The 23,130-nt window shown below is 43.5% G+C and overlaps 1 protein-coding gene and 1 pseudogene across 1 annotated transcript in view; one reads left to right on the plus strand and one right to left on the minus strand.

Annotated features, from left to right (window-relative positions):
- Positions 1–468: 468 nt before the first annotated feature.
- The window catches only part of NSDHL (NAD(P) dependent steroid dehydrogenase-like), a 32,222-nt gene continuing 9,560 nt past the window's right edge, over positions 469–23,130 (minus strand). Inside the window, exons 3-8 of the mRNA XM_065915016.1 lie at positions 20,693–20,851; positions 9,129–9,275; positions 4,770–4,898; positions 3,089–3,231; positions 1,802–1,904; positions 469–1,037 (exon numbers count right to left, since the gene is read on the minus strand). Of these exons, the coding sequence (XP_065771088.1) occupies positions 705–1,037; positions 1,802–1,904; positions 3,089–3,231; positions 4,770–4,898; positions 9,129–9,275; positions 20,693–20,851 (1,014 nt within the window). The 3' untranslated portion in view covers positions 469–704. The remainder of the gene's footprint in view (positions 1,038–1,801; positions 1,905–3,088; positions 3,232–4,769; positions 4,899–9,128; positions 9,276–20,692; positions 20,852–23,130) is intronic.
- Positions 6,006–7,255, plus strand: LOC136153830 (small ribosomal subunit protein eS1 pseudogene; annotated as a pseudogene).

The following is a 23,130-nucleotide window of genomic DNA, read 5'->3' on the forward strand; positions in this document are numbered from 1 at the left end:
CTGACCTTTCCCATGGCTTCCTGTCCATCTGCCCAGTGTCCCACCTTGCCATTAAAAGGACAAGAGGGCTCTGTGGATGATAAGAAAGGTGTACATGAAAGAATGATTTATGAAAAATAACGCAGGCAGGCACAGCAGCTGTACCTGAGAGAGAACTCGGGGCATGCAAGGAGGTGAACAACCAGCAGTCTTTCCCCCCCGGGGATTGGGGGTTTACAGTTGTTCAAGCTTTCTAAGCTTTTTCTCTCAACTCTGTATCTATTTGAAATGTACATTTGATGGCTCACATAACTTCTGCTTTTCTCTAGGGTATTTGTCATCTGTGGCTCCTTGAACAGTCTACATGGAAATAAATCTAGGACCCCCTCCTCAATCAGCAAATGGCTGTTTCTTCCCTACAGCTTCTTTGGTTGTGCACAGGGGACTGGAATGATTAAGGAACCCAGGGGTGGAGAGAACACAAAACACTTAGAATAGGAAGCTGCTGCCTTGTTTTAAGAAATCGACATCCAGTCCCACGAAGAAGATGTGTCTGCTAATTTAACTGTTCTCTTGGTCACAGAAGGGTAGATGTGCTGTCATCAAACTGGCCAGGGGAGGCCTAAGCTAAGAAGACAATCACTGGGATGAGGTTAGTTTATTGGTCTCCAGGGGAGAGAGTTATCAGCTAGGGAATGCATCGAAGGGCCAGGGCTGGGGGCGCCTCACATGACCTTGCGCAGGTGGTGAAAGCTCCGCACGGTCTTGTCCACAGCATCATCCATGGTGACCAGCGGCCGGTAGCCCATGAGTTTTTTGGCTTTCTCGCAGCTGTAGTAGTGGAACGTGCCGGCCAGTGCGACCCTCATTGGCGTGAAAGTGGGCTGAAGCTGGATGACAGGACTGATCACCATCACCAGGAGGGACACCAGGAGGGCTAGATAGTAGGCCAGCCAGTAGGGGATGTGGTACTTGGGGGCCTCGTAATTGAGGCCTGTCAGAATTCGGGACAGGAAAGTCCAGAAGGGGATGGGCTCGTCATTGGTGATGTGAAAAGCCTGCAGAGAGAACCAGAAACTAGGAACTGCGTCCCAGCAGTGTGGGGAGCGGGCCATGCTTGCAGCTCAGCTGTAGCCTGCTGGCTCAGCCAAGACCAATATTTTGAGAAGCCAGGGGCCGCTCCCTGCCTACCCACCCCAGTTCCTTCATAGGGCAGCTCAAAAATAAGGTGGAGATTAAGCCCACACAGAGTGCAGCATTTCTCGTGGTCCTCAAGTCTGCAAATGTCAGCCAGTGAGTGACAGGCCTTTTGGGTTTGCAGCTACAGGCAACTTTCCGGGGTAGTGGGGAAGGTGATGAAAGTTTAGCTGTGGGCCAGGATTTCAAGTGAAGCTTAGACTGTACTTGGGAAGGTACATTGGTTATTTTAATAACTGTTAATCATGGTAAAGGATCTTATCTTCAGATGCTATGAATGGGTCGTATGACCTATCTCAAATGTGCTCCCTCCCCCCACCACATTGAGAATTCTGAGTCGGAAAAGGGCTGAAATCCAGGAGAGAAAAATGAGACCCCAATGGGGAGGGGATTCCAAAAGTGGGAGTGAGAAACAAGGAAGGGGGACCTAAGAGTGTGCTCTCCCATCTCTGTGTAAGAGCTGACCTTCCCTTGTCAGAGGGCTTGACCATGGCCCAGTGGGATCCTAAGGCAGATCTGCCAGGAAGCAGGGTCAGAGAAGCAGTGTGCCAGCAGATGGCATCACAGGGACACACAGGGGCAGGAGGGCCAGCCACTGTTGAGTGGGTGGAAGCAGGTGCATTACCTTCCCACCCAAGGCGGTGTCCTGGGAGAGGTGCTCCGCAGCCAGGATGTGTCCGTGGACCACGTTCTCCACAAAGGTAAAGTCTACCAAGTTCTTCCCGTTCCTGCAGGGGCACAAGGAATGAGTATCCTGTGCCTGGAGCACTCAGCTGCACACGTGGCAGAGCCCCACGACCCACCTTGGCAATGCCAGCCCAGGGACACCTGGGCATCCATGAGGATGTGCTGGAGGCCATGGCTCCTGGGCCTTCAGGGCCAGAGGGATATTTAGGGGCCAAGCCATGAAGCTGAAAGCCCCTAGCCCTGCCTGCGCCATCCTGACATGGCCTATGCTGGTGGTGTCTTCTCTGAGCCCCAGTTTGGACAGCAGCTCTCAACACCCTCCAGGGCACTGTGGCCTAATGCGTTGCTCTGGCCTCAAGGGTTCTCTACTATCTCTTTCTAGTCCTGTGGCAAGAGGCTGAGCGAGAGGCAGGGAGGCAAGGTGGCAAAGCACATGGATAAGGGGGGAAAGAAAGGAAGAAAAGAGAATGAAGGACGGATGGATGGATGGATGAATAGAAGGAAGGACGGAAGGAAAGATGTACTAGGGACACAGAACCACTCTCATCACCTGCAGAGGCCCAGAGGAGGAATGTTAACACCTCCCCTTGCCTTCCTAGATGCAAGGAAAGTCAAGCCCTTGACCCTGGGACAATTGTTTCTCCTCTGAGTCAGTTTCCTGACTTTCCAAACACGGATACAAATATTTTTCTGGCCTGCCTGAGAGGGTTCATGGGGCAGAAATCCATGTCTCCCTGGAACCTGTGACTTTGACCTTATCTGGAGATGAGGTCTTTGAATATATAATTAGTTAAGATGAGGTTGCACTAGAGTAGGGTGGGTCTTAAACCTAATGACTCGTGTTCTTATAAGAAGAGAGATCTTTTGGAAAAGACACACAGAGAAAAGCATGTCATGTAAAGATGGAGGCTGAGATTGAAGTGACATGTCTACGAGCCAAGGTTTGTTGGCAGCCATGTGAGGCTGGGAGCAAGGCCTGGAACAGACCCCCTCAGAGCCTCCGCAGGGAGTCAACCCCACCAACACCTGGATTTTGGGAGTCCTGGACTCCAGCACAGGGAGTGAACCAACCCATTTTTGTTATTCTCAGCCTCATTTCTTGTGGCAGCCACAGGAAATGGACAACAGGCAGAAGATAAGCTCACAGAAGCAAAGGGCCGATGGTGATTGACTCTTGCTTCAGGGGCCGGGGGGCATGGAAGGGGGCAGTCAGGGGCCAACTTACCCAATCACGAACTTCATCTTGCCTTTCTTGGCTGCCTCGATGAGAATGGGGACCAACTGGGGGTCTCTTGGGCCAAAAATGCCATGAGGGCGGATGGCTGTGGTCAGGAAATTCTTCTCGGGATCATGGGCACCCAGGACTGCCTGCAGAAGAGTGAAGGGAGGGTGTGGGTTGCAGATACTGAAGAATTCTAGACTACTTCTCTGACCCTTTCTCCACCCCAACACCCACATCTGAAGACACAGAACAGAGAGCTGGGTCAAAGTCAGTAAGATACAATAGAAAGGACTGGCCTTAAAGTACAGAGAAAGAGGATTTGTCTCAAAAGGAACAAAACTTCCCAAAGATCTGTTAGGTTGTTGCTAAAAATGGAGATCGTGATGAAGCGAGATGGCCCATGTCAACTCATTCTACTGCCTCACTGAGGGTTTCTACTCTACGGTGGCAAATTCCTTGCTTATGTTTTGGTCTGAGCGAGTTCAAGTTACTTGCCGACTGCTCACAATGATCGGAGTTACCCAAAGGGGTCTCATTTGTGTTGACTTGTTGGGTACTCTGCTGGAAATAAGGTAAGTCTATAAATGCCTCTGGGAGGCTCTCCGTGCTCCAAGGAGCAAGGGGACAGACCCAGGACTGGAGCTTGCAAATGGCGAGGCTTCCATCTCTGCACTGAGAGGCCTGTGGGTTTCCCAGCAGAGGAGCTCTTCTGGGACATTCCAAGTCGGAGTAACAGCAAACAGACGCGGGGGGCAGCCGGTGCTCAGACCATGCAGGGAGACTCAGGCCAATTCAGTGTTAAGCTTTGCTTCCATATGTACTGGCTATGAAAGGAAACCTCAGTGGGTGCGGTCCACTACCAACACCTGGGAGAGTCACTCACAGCTGCCCAGCTAAAGTAAGCTGCCCGTGACTGATGAACACCCATGGTCCGCAGTGTAGGGTGTCCTTCCGGTAATATTCTCCTGGACATTAGTCCTGGAGCTGGCGACTGTCAGAGTCCCCGTTATGTGGCCCAGACCACTGCTAAAACCAGGAGCTCCCTAGTGAAGCTGACTTGCCAAGTGGAAAACCACTTTCCCTTAAAATAAAGCAAGATCCTTCCATTGTTTGTTTGTTTTTTTTTTTTTTAAAGAGGAGGGGGTGCAAGAGTACTAGGAAGGTGTATTCAAATGAAAACACACTTGAGTGTTTAGCTGAGTTTTGCTTGCCGCTTTGGATTATCATAAATTGTCTGATTTCTGGAGCAGAGGTTGAGTGCAGGCTCTAGAGCTGCATGGCCTAAGGAAGCTTCTGAATCTCTGTGTATCAGCTGTCCTCAACTGTCTTCTGTAACCTGGCGAAGATCATAGTACCTGCCTTAAGGGGTCATTATGAAGCTTAAATGAAGCAATTCCCCATAAAACACAGAGTAGCATCTGGCTACATTAGGCTATTCTGTTACTATTTTTTCTGTTATCATCTTTTTTTTTTCATTTGTTTTTATTAGTTGGAGGCTAATTATTTTACAATGTTGTCATCTTTAGAACTGAATTTCATCTACAAATTTTATTTCACAAGTTATGTAGTTAGGCTTCAGAATACTAACATTCTATGTTCATAAACATTCTACTTAAGAATCTAAATCCTGCAAATGTTCATGGAACTCGTTTGTCACTGACTCAACCAGTTGTCAGGTACATACTCTCTCTTGTAAGATCTTTGTCTCTGTGTAGTAGTCAATTGGTTTCACGGCATAAGGGAGGTCTTCAGTTCCATTCTTGATGTCAACACCCTCAAAGATGACACTGGCACTGCTGGTTAAAATGAGTTTCTGGCAGAGGAGAAAATTAGATGTAAAAAAAATGAGTCAGGAATGATCACTATATAAAAACAATGAAGGTCATGTAGGAAAGGAAATCAAATGGCACATGTTCACTTTCTTTACCATGATGCCTTCCCTTTTCAGGCCTTCTTTAAACAATGCAAAGAAAAGATCACTATCTTTTGCAGGTATGAGAATTTGAGACACATTATGGTATGACATTCTAAAACAGTGGATTTTACATTTTCCCTCATCTTATCACAACTGAAGGATAGAAGACACTTCTGCTCCCAACCTTGGCACATCAGTATACACACACAGGCATGGTGAAATGCTATTTGACAGGAAGGTGCTTTCTTATGAGGGTCCCCAGCTTTCAGCTATCTGGTTATGGGAAGCCCATCCTAAACAGAACACCATTAGCTTAAATCACATCTCTATCACTTTTATTCAACATGGTCCTGCAAGTCCTAGCCAGCATGGTAGGATAAGGTAAACAACAAACTATTAAATATAATGATTTGAAAAGAAGAAACAACTATCACCATTTGCAAGTGTTGGAAATGTCTATATACAAAACACTACAAACATACAGAAAATGTTAGACTTCAGCAAGTTGCAGAGTACAAAATTGATACACAAAAATTAGCTGTGTTTCTATGCAGTAGCAGTGGAAAATGAAAGATATTTTAATCACCAGAAGTGAAGTATATGGAATAAATTTAACAAAAGATATACAGAACCTTTATGAAGTAAAGTAAAAGGTCTAATGAAAGGCATTAAAGAGAGAGGGAAATACATAGCAGGACTCCATATTGGAAAAGATGTCCATTCTCTCCCAAATTAGTTTTAGGTCTGATGCAATTACACTGACATTTCCAATAGGCTTTATCAAGAACTTGACAAACTGGTTCTAAAATGTGTATGAATGAGCAAAGGGCTAGGAATAGTCAAGCAGAACAGAGTTAGGGAGTGACTTGTCCTACACTAGATACTGAGGTTCATCCTAGGGCAGGGCACAGGGGCCTGGGCACAGACAGGGCCACGGAGCACGAGAGCCGGGAACAGGACCACAGAGACATGCTGCATAGGGCACTAAACATCAGGGAAGGGACGATGGTACAGTACATGCTGCTGAGTACCCAAACATCCTCAGAACATATACAGACAGAAATTCCTGGTGGATTAGAGATGTAAATGTGGGAAGTAACACTTTAAGCCTTTGAGAAGAAAAGCAGTCAATGATTGTTTCATCTCTGTTGAAACAGATTCCCTAAATACCACATAAAACCCCCACTTCCTGCACTGCTACCCACTGAGCTATCCTGCCACTTCAGTGACTATACCAGACTGTACTGTATTTCAAGACAAAGAAATCTCAAAAACATAATGCTGCAGCAAGAACAAGTGCCTTATGAAAGGAGGCAAAAAAGGAACCAAGAAGAAAGTGGTTGACCCATTATCTAAAAAAGACTGGTACAATGTGAAAGCACCAGCTATGTTCAATATAAGGAATATTGCGAAAACACTGGTCATGAGGACTCAAGGAACCAAAATCGCATCTGATGGCCTCAAAGGTCGTGAAGTGAGTCTTACTTATCTACAGAATGACAAAGTAGCATTTAATAAATTCAAGCTAATTACTGAGGATGTTAAGGGCAAAAACTGCCTGACTAATTTCCATGCTATGGATCTTACTCGTGACAAAATGTGCTCCATGGTCAAAAAATAGCACACCATGACTGAAGCTCTTGTTGATGTCAAGACTACTGATGGTTACTTGCTTCATCTGTTCTGTGTGGGTTCTACTAAAAAACGCAACAATCAGATTCAGCAAGACCTCTTAAGCCCAGCACCAGCAGGGTGCTTACCTCAGTTGGGCAGCTGTGAGTGACTCTCCCAGGTGTTGGTAGTGGACCGCACCCACTTAGGTTTCCTTTCATAGCCAGTACATATGCAAGCAAAGCTTAACACTGAATTGGCCTGAGTCTCCCTGCATGACCTGAGCACCAGCTGCCCCCCATCTGCTATTACTCCATCTGCAAGAAGATGATAGAAATCATAACCTTAGAGGTGCAAACAAATGACTTGAAAGAGGTGGTCAATAAATTGATCTCAGATAGCATTGGAAAAGACATAGAAAAGGCTTGCCAATCTATTTATCCACTCCATGATGTCTTTGTTAGAAAAGTAAAAATGCTGAAGAAGCCCAAATTTGAATTGGGAAAACTCATGGAGCTACATGGTAAAGGTGGTAGCTCTGGAAAAGATACTGGGGACAAGACAGGTGCTAAAGTTGAACGAGCTGATGGATATGAGCCACCAGTTCAAGAATTTGCTTAAAATGCAGACTTTTAATGGTGACAATAAAAGATCTAATTTGTGGTTAAAAAAAAAAAAACAATGTTGAGGGGGAAAAAAGCAAGTTGCAGGAAGGTATATTCAGTATATTATTTTTACAAAGTTTTAGAATTTCTGTTTTGGCTGTGCCACATAGCATGCAGGAGGACAGCGGTGACACTGAGTAACACTGTCACCTCAAATTTGTGATGAGTGTATGGGTGCTATATTATTCTCAGATCTTTTCTGTATGCCTGGGATGGTCGAATGAAAAAACAGCAGAGTGCAATTCACAGAGCTCCAGTTAATACAGGCACAGTAGAAAGTAGTAAGGAGTGTGAGATTTACAACTGTCACTTGATTTGCTCCTCCACAAGTAACCAGGGGCTACTAATGTTGCTTAATAGGTGAGGAACCAGATTTGGAGCACTAACCAGATTTGGATGCCTCTCTGCTAGTAACTCAGAACTGAGAAGGTACAATATCCACCATAATGTAGCTTGCTGCACTGTTATAAACCCTGGTTCTCTGGATCACCATAATGGGGTACCAGCCACTAGTAAAAACAGTGCACCTATCAGCCAAGCCCCTGATGCTTGGGGCAGTGACAATGACATATGCCACAGATGCTTTGCGAACAAGAGAAGAGAGCTGTTGCCCAGCCTCTGGCATCATCAGTTGGCACAACAAGAACAGGCAATATTTGGAAAATAATATGACAGTTCCTTAAGACAGTAAGGATGATCCTATATGCAAGACAGCAAAAGAGACACAGATGTAAAGAACAGACTTTTGGACTCTGTGGGAAAAGGTGAGGGGGATGATTTGAGAGAATAGCATTGAAACATGTATATTACCATAAGTAACATAAATGACCAGTGTAAGTTCGATGCATGAAGCAGGGCACTCAAAGCCACTGCTCTGGGACAACTCAGAGGGATGAGGTGGGGAGGGAGGTGGGAGGGGGGTTCAGGATCAGGGACACATGTGCACCTGTGGCTGATTCATGTCGATGTATGGCAAAAGCCATCACAGTACTGTAAAATAACTATCCTCCAATTAAAATAAATAAATTAATTAAAAAAATAAAAGCTTAAACACAGAATTACTATATGATTCAGGAATTTCACTCCTGGATATTTACCCCAAAGAACTGAAAGCAGAAAGTGGAGCAGATTACTTGCATACCCATGTTCACAGCAGCATGATTCACAATAGTCAAAACAGCCCAGGAATCTACCAAGGGATGAATAAACAAACAAAATGCAGCATAGACCTCCAATAGGCTGTTATTCAGCCTTAAAAAAGAAGGAAATTTTGATTCCACTACAGCCTGGATGAACCTGGAAGGTGTTATGCCAAGTAAAGTTAAGTCAGACACAAAAGGGCATGTGTTCTATGATTGCACTTGTGTGGGGTCCTTAGAGGAGTCAGAGAGCAGGATGATGGGTGCCAGGGGCAGGGAGAGGGGGAGTTAGGGTTTAATTGGTACAGATTTCAGCCTCTTTAGGAAGATGAAAAAGTTCTGGAGATGGATGATGGTGGTGGTTGACAGCAATGTGAATGTGCTTAATGCCACTGAACTGTACACTTAAAATGGTTAAAATGGTAAATTTTATGTTTTATATATATTATTTATATTAAAAACATGTTTTTTAAAGCACAACAAAAAACACAAGCAATTTCTAAATTTTGTCACTCTTTAACCAAAGACTAATAAGGCTTAGGGTCTTCATATGGTTTGCTCAGCAGCTCCCAGGGCCGAAACTTTAGGCTCTTTGCAACACTTTAGGAAGCAGGCTTAGCTAGACCAGGAAGTGAACAAAAGCCCTGGCCCCCACGCACTTGGGAAAAGCCATCACACATTCTTGACAGCACTCATCCCAGCTTTCCCCTTACCTGAACCCCAGCCTCTTTGCAAGTTTCAATGACATTCTTGGTGCCAATGTAATTCACTCTATAAAAGAGTTCCTTGTTGTTACTGAATGGTGGGGGTGATGCGCAGTGGAAAACTGTGCTTACACCTTTCAGAGCTGGGTACAGGTCCTGGAAAGCAAACAAAGACAAAAAAAAAAAATCACTCCTGCTTTATACAAGTAAACAGCCTCCTCACATTCCCAGGCTCCAATCTGGGCTATGAAGGTGTCTTGCCCTTTTATAAATCTCCAGTCAACACAGAAATACATTCTTACTGTAAAAGATTCAAAGACACAGAAGTATATGAGGTAGAAACCATACTGTCCCTTTAACCACCTCCCTCCCCACTACCTCGGCCCCAATAAAAACTGGTTTGGGGCATAAGAAGCCTGTAGGATCCAGAAAAAGTCAACACCTGTGCCTTTGTGCCTCATGGGTGGTGGATGGTGGGTGCCAGGTGGCTGGGAAAATCCAGCGCACCTGGAGTTAAAACTCTTGGGGAAGATGAGCCCATAGATACAGATTATGCATCATATGAAAGTCCCATACAGCAAAAGACAGTGTAAATATCCTATACACAGGAGTAATCCTTTCTGTGAAACTAGACATACAACAAAGAGTAATCAGAGATGGATTGCTACAGGGAAGCAGAGCTCCTGAGAGAAATCATTGATTGCAGATCTGGTGCCAGAAACATACAAGATAAGCCAAGAACACATTGTTGCACCAAAAAGTAAGTCCTATGAAAAGGACTCCAGAGCCAAATTGAAGACATGCCCACTGACAAAAGAAAGACAGGACAATTTGATCAGCAGTAGTCATGGACAGATGTGAGAGTTGGACTATAAAGAAAGCTGAACACTGAAGAATTGATACTTTTGAACTGTGGTGTTGGAGAAGACTCTTGAGAGTCCCTTGGACAGCAAGGAGATCCAACCAGTCTATCCTAAAGGAAATCAGTCCTGAACATTCATTGGAAGGACTGATGCTGAAACTGAAACTCCTATATTTTGGCCACCTGATGCGAAGAGCTGACTCATTTGAAAAGACCCTGATGCTGGGTAAGACTGAAGGCAGGAGGAGAAGGGTACGACAGAGGATGAGATGGTTGGATGGCATCACTGATCAATGGACATGCTGCTGCTGCTGCTAAGTTGCTTCAGTCATGTCCAACTCCTTGCAACCCCATGAACTGCAGCATGCCAGGCCTCCCTGTCCATCACCAATTCCCGGAGTTTACTCAAACTCATGTCCATTGAGTCAGTGATGCCATCCAGCCATCTCATCCTCTGTTGTCCCCTTCTCCTCTTGCCCTCAATCTTGCCCAGCATCAGGCTCTTTTCAAATGAGTCAGCTCTTCGCATCAGGTAGACAAAGTATTGGAGTTTCAGCTTCAGCATCAGTCCTTCCAATGAATACTCAGGACTGACCTCCTTTAGGATGGACTGGTTGGATCTCCTTGCAGTCCTAGGGACTCTCAAGAGTCTTCTCCAATACCACATTTCAAAAGCATCAATTCATCGCTGCTCAGCTTTCTTTATAGTTCAACTCTCACATCCATACATGACTACTGGAAAAACCATAGCCATGACTAGACAGACCTTTGTTGACAAAGTGTAACTTTTCTTCCAAGGAGTAAGCGTCTTTTAATTTCATGGCTGCAATCACCATCTGCAGTGACTTTGGAGCCCCAAAAAATAAAGTGCCATGAAGTGATGGGACCAGATGCCATGATTCTAGTTTTCTGAATGTTGAGCTTTAAGCCAACATTTTCACTCTCCTCTTTCAGTTTCATCAAGAGTCTTTTTAGATCTTCTTCACTTTCTGCCATAAGGGTGGTGTCATCTGCATATCTGAGGTTATTGATATTTCTCCCGGAAATCTTGATTCCAGCTTGTGCTTCTTCCAGCCCAGTGTTTCTCATGATGTGCTCTGCAAATAAGTTAAATAAGCAGGGTGACAATATACAGCCTTGACGTACACCTTTTCCTACTTGGAACCAGTCTGTTTTTCCATGTCCAGTTCTAACTGTTGCTTCCTGACCTGCATACAGGTTTCTAAAGAGGCAAGTCAGGTGATCCGGTATTCCCATATCTTGAAGAATTTTCCAGAGTTTCCTGTGACCCACACAGTCAAAGGCTTTGGCATAGTCAATAAAGCAGAAGTAGATATTGTTCTGGAATTCTCTTGCTTTTTTGATGATCCAGCAGATATTGGCAATTTGATCTTTGGTTCCTCTGCCATTTTGAAAACCAGCTTGAACACCTGGAAGTTCACAGTTCACGTATTGCTGAAGCCTGGCTTGGAGAATTTTGAGCATTACTTTACTAGCGTGTGAGATGGGTGCAATTGTGCAGTAGTTTGAGCATTCTTTGGCATTGCCTTTCTTTGGGATTGGAATGAAAACTGACCTTTTCCAGTCCTGTGGCCACTGCTGAGATTTCCACATTTGCTGACATATTGAGTGCAGCACTTTCACAGAATCGTCTTTGAGGATTTGAAATAGCTCAAATGGAATTCTAGCACATCCACTAGCTTTGTTCATCATGATGCTTCCTAAGGCCCACTTGACTTCACATTCTAGGATGTCTGGCTCTAGGTGAGTGATCACACCATCATGATTATCTGGGTCATGAAGATCTTTTTTGTACAGTTCTTCTGTGTATTCTTGCCACCTCTTCTTAATATCCTCTGCTTCTGTGAGGTCCATACCATTTCTGTTCTTCATTGAGTCCATCTTTGCATGAAATGTTCCCTTGGTATCTCTAATTTTCCTGAAGAAATCTCTAGTCTTTCCCATTCTATTGTTTTCCTCTATTTTTTTGCATTGATCGCTGAGGAAGGCTTTCTTATCTCTCCTTGCTATTCATGGAACATTGAATTCAAATAGGCATATCTTTCCTTTTCTACTTTGCTTTTCACTTTTCCTGTTTTCTCAGCTATTTGTAAGGCCTCCTCAGACAGCCATTTTGCTTTTTTGCATTTCTTTTTCTTGGGGATGGTCTTGATCCCTGTCTCCTGTACAATGTCATGAACCTCCACCCATAGTTCATCAGGCACTCTATCAGATCTAGTCCCTTAAATCTATTTTTCACTTCCACTGTATAATCATAAGGGATTTGATTTAGGTCATACCTGAATGGTCTAGTGGTTTCCCCTACTGTCTTCAATTTAAGTCTGAATTTGGCAATAAGGAGCTCATGATCTGAGCCACAGTCAGCTCCCTGGCTTGTTTTTGCTAACTGTATAAAGCTTCTCCATCTTTGGCTGCAAAGAATATAATCAGTCTAATTTTGGTGTTGACCATCTGGTGATATCCATGTGTAGAGTCTTCTCTTGTGTTGTTGGAAGAGGGTGTTTGCTATGACCAGTGTGTTCTCTTGGGAAAACTCTATTAGCCTTTGCCCTGCTTCATTCTGTACTCCAAGTCTGTACACCATAATTTGGCCCCAGGTAAATCAAATCCCTTATGACTATACAGTTGAAGTGAGAAATAGATTTAAGGGACTAGATCTGACAGACAGAGAGCCTGATGAACTATGGACAGAGATTCATGACATTGTACAGGAGACAGGGATCAAGACCATCCCCATGGAAAAGAAATGCAAAAAAGCAAAATGGTTGTCTGAGGAGGCCTTACAAATAGCTGTGAAAAGAAACGAAGTGAAAAGCAAAGGAGAAAAGGAAAGATATTTCCATTTGAATGCAGAGTTCCAAACAATAGCCAGGAGAGAAAAGAAAGCCTTCCTCAGCAATCAATGCAAAAAAATAGAGGAAAACAATAGAATGGGAAAGACTGGAGATCTCTTCAAGAAGATTAGAGATACCAAGGGAAGATTTCATGCAAAAATGGGCTCAATAAAGGACAGAAATGGTAGGGACTAATAGAAGCAGAAGATATTAAGAAGAGGTGGCAAGAATACACAGAAGAATTGTACAAAAAAGATCTTCACAACCCAGATAATCAAAATAGTGTGATCACTCATCTAGAGCCAGACATCCTGGAATGTGAAGTCAAGTAGGCCTTAGGAAGCATCATGATGAACAAAGCTAGTGGATGTGATGGAATTCCAGTTGAGCTATTTAAAATCCTGAAAGATGATGCTGTGAAAGTGCTTCACTCAATATGCCAGCAATTTGGAAAACTCAGCAGTGGCCACAGGACTGGAAAAGGTCAGTTTTCATTCAAATCCCAAAGAAAGGCAATGCCAAAGAATGCTCAAACTACTGCACAATTGCACTCATCTCACACGCTAGTAAGGTAATGCTCAAAATTCTCCAAGCCAGGCTTCAGCAATACGTGAACCATGAACTTCCAGATGTTCAAGCTGGATTTAGAAAAGGCAGAGGAACCAGAGATCAAATCGCCAATATCTGCTGGATCATCGAAAAAGCAAGTAAGTTCCAGAAAAACATCTATTTCTGCTTTATTGACTATGCCAAAGACTTTGACTGTGTGGATCACAATAAACTGTGGAAAATTCTGAAGGGGATGGGAATACCAGACCACCTGACCTGCCTCTTGAGAAACCTGTATGCAGGTCAGGAAGCAACAGTTAGAACTGGACATGGAAAAACAGACTGGTTCCAAATAGGAAAAGGAGTATATTAAGGCTGCATATTGTCACCCTGCTTATTTAACTTATTTGCAGAGTACATCATGAGAAACGCTGGGCTGGAAGAAGCACAAGCTGGAATCAAGATTGCCAGGAGAAATATCAATAACCTCAGATATGCAGATGACACCACCCTTATGGCAGAAAGTGAAGAAGAACTAAAGAGCCTCTTGATGAAAGTGAAAGAGGCGAGTGAAAAAGTTGGTTTAAATCTTAACATTCAGAAAACTAAGATCATGGCATCTGGTCCCATCCACCTCATGAGAAATAGATGGGGAGACAGTGGAAACAGTGTCAGACTTTATTTTTTTGGGCTCCCAAATCCCTGCAGATGGTGATTGCAGCCATGAAAATAAAAGACGCTTACTCCTTGGAAGGAAAGTTATGACCAACCTAGATAGCATATTAAAAAGCAGAGACATTATTTTGCCAACAAAGTTCCGTCTGGTTAAGTCTATGGTTTTACCAATGGTCATGTATGGATGTGAGATTTGGACTGTGAAGAAAGCTGAGTGCCAAAGAATTGATGCTTTTGAACTGTGGTGTTGGAGAAGACTCTTGAGAGTCCCTTGGACTGCAGGGAGATCCAACCAGTCTATCCTAAATGAGATCGGTCCTGGGTGTTCATTGGACGGACTGATGCTGAAGCTGAAATTCCAATACTTTGGCCACCTCATATGAGGATTTGACTCGTTGGAAAAGACCCTGATGCTGGCAGGGATTGGGGGCAGGAAGAGAAGGGGACGACAGAGGATGAGATGGCTGGATGGCATCACTGACTCGATGGGCATGGGTTTGAGCAGACTCTAGGAGTTTGTGATGGACAGGGAGGCCTGGCGTGCTGTGATTCATGGGGTCGCAGGGAGTCGGAGACGACTGAGTGAGTGAACTGAACTGAACTGAACTGAACTAACAGGGAGGGAACACAGTCCCCCCTTTCAAGAGAAAATTGGATTAAAGGTTTACTGAGCATGGCCCTGCCCATCAGAACAAGACCCAGTTTCCCCCTCAGTCTGTCTCTTCCATCAGGAAGTTTCCATAGCCTTGTATCCTTCACTATCAGAGGGCAGAAAGACAGAAAACCACAATCACAGCAAACTAACCAATCTGATCACATGGACCACAGCCTTGTCAACCTCAGTGAAACTATGAGCCATGCCATGTGGGGCCATCCGAGACAGATGGTCATGGTGGAGAGTTCTGACAAAACATGGGAATGGCAAACCACTTCAGTATTCTTGCCTTGAGAACCCCATAAACAGTATGAAAAGGCAAAAAGATAGGACACTGAAAGATAAACTCTTGGTCAGTATGTACTAGAGATCAGTGGAGAAATAACTTCAGAGAGAATGAAGAGACGGAACCAAAGCAAAAACAACATCCAGTTGTGGATGTGTCTGATGATGGAAGCAAGGTCCGATGCTATAAAGAGCAATATTGCATAGGCACCTGGAATGTTAGGCCCATGAATCAAGGCAAGTTGGAAGTGGTCAAACAGGAGATGGCAAATGTGAACATCAACATTTTAGGAATCAGTGAACTAAAATGGATTGGAATGGGTGAATTTAACTCAGATGACCATTATATCTTCTACTGTGGGCAAGAATCCCTCAGAAGAAATGGAGTAGCCATCATGGTCAATAAAGGAATCTGAAATGCAGTACTTGGATGCAATCTCAAAAAGGACCGAATGATCTCTGTTCGTTTCCAAGGCAAACCATTCAATATCACCGCAATCCAAGTCTATGCCCCGACCAGTAACGCTGAAGAAGCTGAAGTTGAACAGTTCTATGAAGACCTCCAAGACATTCTATAACTAACACCCAAAAAAGATGTCTTTTTCATTATAGGGGATTGGAATGCAAAAGTAGGAAGTCAAGAGATACCTGGAGTAACAAGCAAATTTGACCTTGGAGTACAGAATGAAGCAGGGTAAAGGCTAATAGTTTTGCCAAGAGAATGCACTGGTCATAGCAAACACCCTCTTCCAACAACACAAGAGAAGACTCTACATATGGACATCACCAGATGGTCAACACCGAAATCAGATTGATTATATTCTTTGCAGATAAAGGTAGAGACACTCTATACAGTCAGAAAAAACAAGCCGGGGAGCTGACTGTGGCTCAGATCATGAATTCCTTATTGCCAAATTCAGACTTAAATTGAAGAAAGTAGTGAAAACCACTAGACCATTCAGGTATGACCTAAATCAAATCCCTTATGATTATACAGTGGAAGTGACAAATAGATCCAAGGGATTAGATCTCATAGTGCCTGAAGAACAATGGATGGAGGTTCGTGACATTGTAAAGGAGGCAGTGATCAAGACCATCAAGAAAAAGAAATGCAAAAAGGCAAAATGGTTATCTGAGGAGGCCTTAGAAATAGCTGAGAAAAGAAGAGAAGCAAAAGGCAAAGGAGAAACAGAAAGATGTATCCATTTGAATGCAGAGTTCCAAAGAATAGCAAGGAGAGATAAGAAAGCCTTCCTCAGTGATCAATGCAAAGAAATAGAGGAAAACAATAGAATGGAAAAGGCTAGAGATCTCTTCAAGAAAATTAGAGATACCAATGGAACATTTCATGTGAAGATGGGCACAATAAACGACAGAAATGGTATGGACCTAACAGAAGCAGAAGATATTAACAAGAGGTGGCAAGAATACACAGAAGTAGTGTACAAAAAAGATCTTCACGATCCAGATAACCACGATGGTATGATCACTCACCTAGAGCTCGGTATCCTGGAATCTGAAGTCAAGCGGGTCTTAGGAAGCATCACTAGGAACAAAGCTAATGGAGGTGATGGAATTCCAGTTGAGCTACTTCAAATCCTAAAAGAGGATGCTGTGAAAGTGCTGCACATAGTATGTCAGCAAATGTGGAAAACTCAGCAGTGGCCACAGGACTGGAAGAGGTCAGTTTTTATTCCAATCCCAAAGAAAGGCAATGCCAAAGAATTTTCAAAGTACTACACAATTGTATTCATCTCACATGCTAGTAAAGTAATGCTCAAAATTCTCCAAGTCAGGCTTCAACAGTACGCGAACCCTGAACTTCTAGAGGTTCAAGCTGGATTTAGAAAAGGCAGAGGAACCAGAGATCAAATTGCCAATATCTGTTGGATCATCAAAAAAGCAAGAGAATTCCAGAACAACATCTACTTCTGCTTTATTGACTACACTAAAGCCTTTCACTGTGGATCAGAGGAAACTCTGGAAAATTCTTCAAGAGATGGGCATACCAGACCACCTGACCTACCTCTTGAGAAATCTGTATGTAGGTCAAGAAGAAACAGTTAGAACTGGACATGGAACGACAGACTGGTTCCAAATCAGGAAAGGAGTACGTCAAGGCTGTATACTGTCACCCTGTTTATTTAACTTTTATGCAGAGTACATCATGAGAAATGCTGGGCTGGATGAAGCACAAGCTGGAATCAAGACTGCCAGGAGAAATATCAATAACCTCAGATATGTATATGACAGCACCTTTATGGTAGAAAGCGAAGAACTAAAGAGCCTCTTGATGAAAGTGAAAGAGGAGAATGGAAAGTTGGCTTGAAACTCTAAATTCAGAAAAGTAATATCATGTCATCCAGTCCCATCACTTCATGACAAATAGATGGGGAAACAGTGGAAACAGTGCCAGATTTTATTTTTTTGGTCTCCAAAATCACTGCAGATGGTGACTGCAGCCATAAAATTTCCAGACGCTTGTTCCTTTGAAGAAAAGTTATGACCAACCTAGACAGCTTATTAAAAAGCAGAGACATTACCTTGGCAACAAAGGTCCATCTAGTCAAAGCTATGGTTTTTCCAGTAGTCATGTATGGGTGTGAGAGTTGGACTATAAAGAAAGCTGAGCACTGAAGAATTGATGACTTTGAACTGTGGTGCTGGAGAAGACACTTCAGAGTCCCTAGGACTGCAAGGAGATGCAACTAGTCCATCCTAAAGGGAATCAGTCCTGAATATTCATTGGAAGGACTGATGCTGAAGCTGGAACTCCAATACTTTGGCCACCTGATGTGAAGAACTGACTCACTGGAAAAGACACTGATGCTGGGCAAGATTGAAGGCGGGAGAACAGAACGACAGAGGATGAGATGGTTGGATGGCATCACCAACTCAATGGACATGAGTTTGAGTAAACTCCAGGAATTGGTGATGGACAGGGAGGCCTGGTGTGCTGCAGTCCATGGGGTCATAAAGAGTCAGACATGACTGAGTGACTGAACTGAACTGAAAAAAGTTACAGAGACTTAGGCTAAGGCATAAAGAGAAAATAATAGCATGTTACCATTTTGTAATGTTTTGTGAAGCTTTCCTGTAGCTCAGATATTAAAGAATTTGTCTGCAATGCAGGAGACCTGGGTTTGATCCCTGGGTCAGGAAGATCTCCTGGAGAAGGGAATGACAATCCACTCCATTATTTTTGCCTGGAGAATTCCACGGACAGAGGAAACCGTGGGGTACAGTCTGTGGTGTTATAAAGAGTTGGACACAACTGAGCGACTAACACTACTACTATCATTTCATGAAATCTTAAAGTATTAATAGTAAAATCTAGGAATGATCAATAGATACTAACATCGCCAAAAGAAAACCATGAATTATGTTCCTAGATACACTGATTATTAGCATTTTACCACAACTTTCTCTATGTAGACATGATTTTTTCTTTGAAACCATTTGAGAGTAAGCTGCACATAGCATGCCACTCTGCCTCTCAAGCCTACCCCAGGCCTGTTCTAAGAACTGGTAATCTTCTTCAGGATTAGATTCAGTCTTAATACTTTTGGCAAGAACATCACACCAGTGACATCATGCCTTCTCAGGGCATCACCCTAGGAGAATCAAGATGGCAGTTTGTCACATTGTTGGTAATGTTGATCCAATCATTTACTTAAGGTGATGGCTGCCAGATTTGGGTCATCAAAAAGGTATCTTTCTCTCTGAGCAATCAAAAAGTAATGGGGTGATCATTAGAGATCCTGTGAATATCTTATTCCCCAGCAACCTTCCATCAATTGATTTCAGCATTCAGTGGTGATCCTTGCTTGGAACAACTTATTAACATGCTACTTGCAAATTGATAAAATGTTTTTACATTTTATTTTTTAATTGGAATAAGTTGCTTTACAATGTTGTGTTGGTTTCTGTCATACAACAATGTGAATCAGCCATAATTTTATACATATATATAGCCTCCCTCTTAAGCCTTCCCCCAACCCCATCACACAGTGGGCTACAATTCTTGGGGTTGCAAAAGAGTTGGACACAGCTTAGTGACTAAACAAAAATGGTGAACTTTTAATTTTAGCTTTCATTTTTACTTCTTTACTTGGCATTCCTCTGTAATCTTTTCTTCAGTAATTCTATGGATATAGGGATTCTTGTTCAATTCATTACAATCCACTACATTTATCTTTTGTGAGGCTCAAAATGTCCCAAATTTGGCCAGTAGAGGCTCTTCAAATTGGTTCCTGTGTCCTTTTAACATGTTCTAAATTAGTTTTTGAGTACTTTGTTAGTTTCATCCTAAGAAAAATGTCCCAGGCTCACCTTGTACTACCTACCTCTGCCCCAGATTCCTGAATAGGATATTTTCCCAAGGACCCCTGGTTCATTTTATGGGCAATGGTGTATAGAAAGTAAAATCTGAGTAGTACAAGTGCTTATTGCTATTGGGGTATTGATCCATGATGCCCCAAAGGAAAAAAACCAAACCAGAATCAGATCCAGCCTTCACCCCTTTATTCCACTAGAAATATGATACAAAGCATAGACATGACTTTTAAGTTTGTAGCACCCACATTAAAAAAGTAAAAAGAGGCAATTCCCTGCTGGTCCAGAGGTTTGGACTCTGTGCTTCCAGTGCAGGGAGCCTGGGTTCAGTCCCTGGTCTGAGAATGAGGATTCTGTGACCCTCACAGAGCAACGAAAAAAATAAAATGCTCAGATTGAGCAATGGAGGAGGAGGTGGGGGAGGAGGATTGTAACCCTAGAATGCCACCTGCAGCAAAACTAGCATTTGTGAGTGAGGGGAAAATAGCAACCACAGCATGGGAGTTGGGTGGAGTTGTTTGAAGGGGAGCTGCCTTCATGGAGCGCATGTTCTCTGGGTGGGGGAACAGATACCTAAGTTGACACAGAATATATCAGCTATGCCAAGTGTTATGCAGAAAGACAAAGCCCAGGGAGTAGTACCTGGTGTCTCAATGGCAAAGAATCCACCTGCCAATGTAGGAGATACAGGTTCGATCCCTGGTTGTGGGAATATCCCACATGCCTGTGGAGCAACTAAACCCATGGGCCTCAACTACTGAGTCTGTGCTCTAGAGCCCTGGGAACTGCAACTACTGAAGCCTGCACCCTAGAACCCCTGTTCCACAATCCACAATGAGAAGCATGTGCACCACAATGAGGAGTAACTCCTGCTCACCAAAACTAGAGAAAAGCCCGAGCAGCAGTGAAGACCCAGCACAGCCATAAATAAATAAATAAATAACCACATAAACAAATAAGAACAAAAAAATACAAAGCCCAGCAATTTCACTTTTAGATATATACTCTGGAGTAGCAGTCAGCATTCTACAGCCTGTGGACCTTTGGTCAATAAAGTTTTATTGGTACGCAGCTGCCACCACTCATTTATGTATTGGCCATGGTTGCTTTTGAACTATCTGTGCAGAGTGCAGTAGTAGTGACACAGATAACAGTTATTGATTCTCACTAGTAACAATAGGTGTGTGTGTTAAATTCTTTGTTTTGTGTGTGTGTTAAATTCTTTCGTATAACTTCACAATTTTTCAAAAAAAATTTTTTCTTTTGGAAACAACTTGGCTGGCCTCTGAGCAGGGGAAGTCTAGTGGCTTCCCTTCAAGGGGCCTGGGGCAATTGGCAAGGCTAAATGGTCTGTTACCTGTTGGCTGCAAAGATCACCCAGGAAAAACTGCACGCGAGGATTGTCAAACCCTTGTCGAATGTCAAATACATTGACAGCATAGCCTCTTGCTAGTAACTGCTCCACCATGTGCTGACCCAGGAACCCAGAGCCTCCAATCACCGTGCACCTCTTGGCCTGCAGAAAGAGAGGGATGGCAGGGGGTAAGGATATGCTGAGAATTGGAAGCTCTAAGAGCCCGGATTCACACACCATGAGCCACTGAAATAGCAGGTCCATCTCTTAGTTTGAAACTTTTATTGAGTCAAGTTGGAAGTTTCAAATAATTCTGGTGTTTTATCGCCCATGGCAACTTTCTCTCCTGGGATTAGTAAGGAGGGAAGAGATAGCAAATGATACTGAGGCAGACTTTGGTCACACTGGATGACCTGAGGAAAGTTCCCTGGCTGTCCGGTTGTTAGGACTTGATACTTTCGCTGTGGTGGCCTGAGTTCAATCCCTGATCAGGAAACTAGGATTTTACAAGCTGCATGGTGTGCCCACCCCCCTACCCCCACCAAAGTGATACCTTCTTGCTCTCGATAGCTGATCCCTGGGCACGTTTAAAGCATAAAACAAACCACACACACACCCCAAAAAAATCCAAACATGCCATCCACTCAATTGACAGTGTGCACTTAGAACATTAGAAAAAAGAAAGTAGAGTTTCCATACTTGCAGGGGCTCTCCAACCACTACAGGGCTGGGTTCTGTGGCTTTGGACTCATCACCTAAACCCTTCTCCCTTTAGCACATCCATCTAAGACTGTGCTGTTGCCTGATGGGATCTCCTGGTGGGGATGTAGGGAGGATCAGTGAGCTGTTCATCAGCCAGGCCCAGGGCTTTGCTTTCCCTTCTCTGAGCTCTAAGGAAGTTGACATATTAGGTGAGAACTATGATGCTTGCATTTCAGCTCTGCAACAAAGGTACATCATGCAAAATGCCTTCAGACTGTGGTGTTGGAGAAGACTCTTGAGAGTCTCTTGGACAGCAAGGAGATCCAACCAGTCAATCCTAAAGGAAATCAGTACTGAATATTCATTGGAAGGACTGATGCTGAAGTTGAAACTCCAATACTTTGGCCACCTGATGTGAAGAACTGACTCACTGGAAATGACACCGGTGCTGGGAAAAATTGAAAGCGGGAGGAGAACAGGACGACAGAGGATGAGATGGCTGGATAGCATCAGTGACTCAGTGCACATGAGTTTGAGCAAACTCCGGGTGATAGTGAAGGACAGGGAAGCCAAGCGTGCTGCAGTCCATGGGGTCACAAAGAGTTGGGCATGACTGAGTGACTGAACAACAACAACCCATGTACTCTTTTGGCTAAATTCCAACTCTGTTAACTGGGGATAATGGAAGGACAGAGCACCACATGCAGGACTTAAATATTCTGACTCCAGGGAGCTGATGCAAAACTGTAGCTGGTGCATGCTGATGAAGCTGGCTACAAGGGGCCCTGGAGGAGGACTTGTTATACCTCTCCTACTTGGGGTCTTTCTAAAACCATATCTGGGCTTCCTTAAGATGACAAACTCCAATTTTTTTCTGAACTTATGTATAGTAAATCAAAGTTGGGGATAGAAAATAGAGATTTTAAAGAAATTCTGCTGATTAAAAAACCAACCAACCAACCTGCTATGTATTCCTTAAATACCTATATAATTGAGATATTCAGGAGACTGTAGGGGAGCCAGAGCTTCTTCTATAGATCTGCCCCTTTCAACCTGGCATCCCACCTGCAATGGAGATGGCTCTGAAGCTTCAGCATCATTTGTTCAGGCATTCATAATCTCCTGACAGAGACAGCCTCACTATGCTACCCTCCCCACCAAAGTATCTTTTAAGGCCACTGTTGTCTATGCTTAGATGACTGCCATATATCATAGCATGCTACATTATTCACACCTTTACTAAAATTTCTAACACATGCCCAAAGCATAGGCAAATGAAATCCACAAATCCCACTCGATCTCCCTTTTGGCAATTCCTTCTCTTCCTGCTCTCCCCAAGTCAGCTGCACAGGCAAAGGCAGCTTTTTAGAATAACTCCAAAGGAGTTCAGAGTCTCTTGTTTATAGTATTTGGAGTCAAAAGTTACGAATTGCTTCAAAAGTTTGACAGTCTAATTTAAGAAAAATAAAATAACCTTGCTATCATATCTAGTGCAGTTTCTTTTTTATTGATTTATTTTTTAAAAACATTTATTGGAGTACAGTTGCTTTATAATGCTGTGTTTGTTCAGTACAATTTCATTTCATGATTTTAAAGTAATTCTCTCTTTGACAGAGTGATGTGGATTCTTATATTGAAATGTTGCACCCATATTGCCTGGAAAGCATGGGTCAGCAGGTATGCCAGAGAGAGTTTTATAATGATGAGAACAGAGCTGGCATTTACCCCAGAGAAGTCAG

This window comes from Muntiacus reevesi, chromosome X (genome assembly GCF_963930625.1).
Source record: "Muntiacus reevesi chromosome X, mMunRee1.1, whole genome shotgun sequence".
In the NCBI taxonomy this organism is placed as follows: Eukaryota; Metazoa; Chordata; class Mammalia; order Artiodactyla; family Cervidae; genus Muntiacus; species Muntiacus reevesi.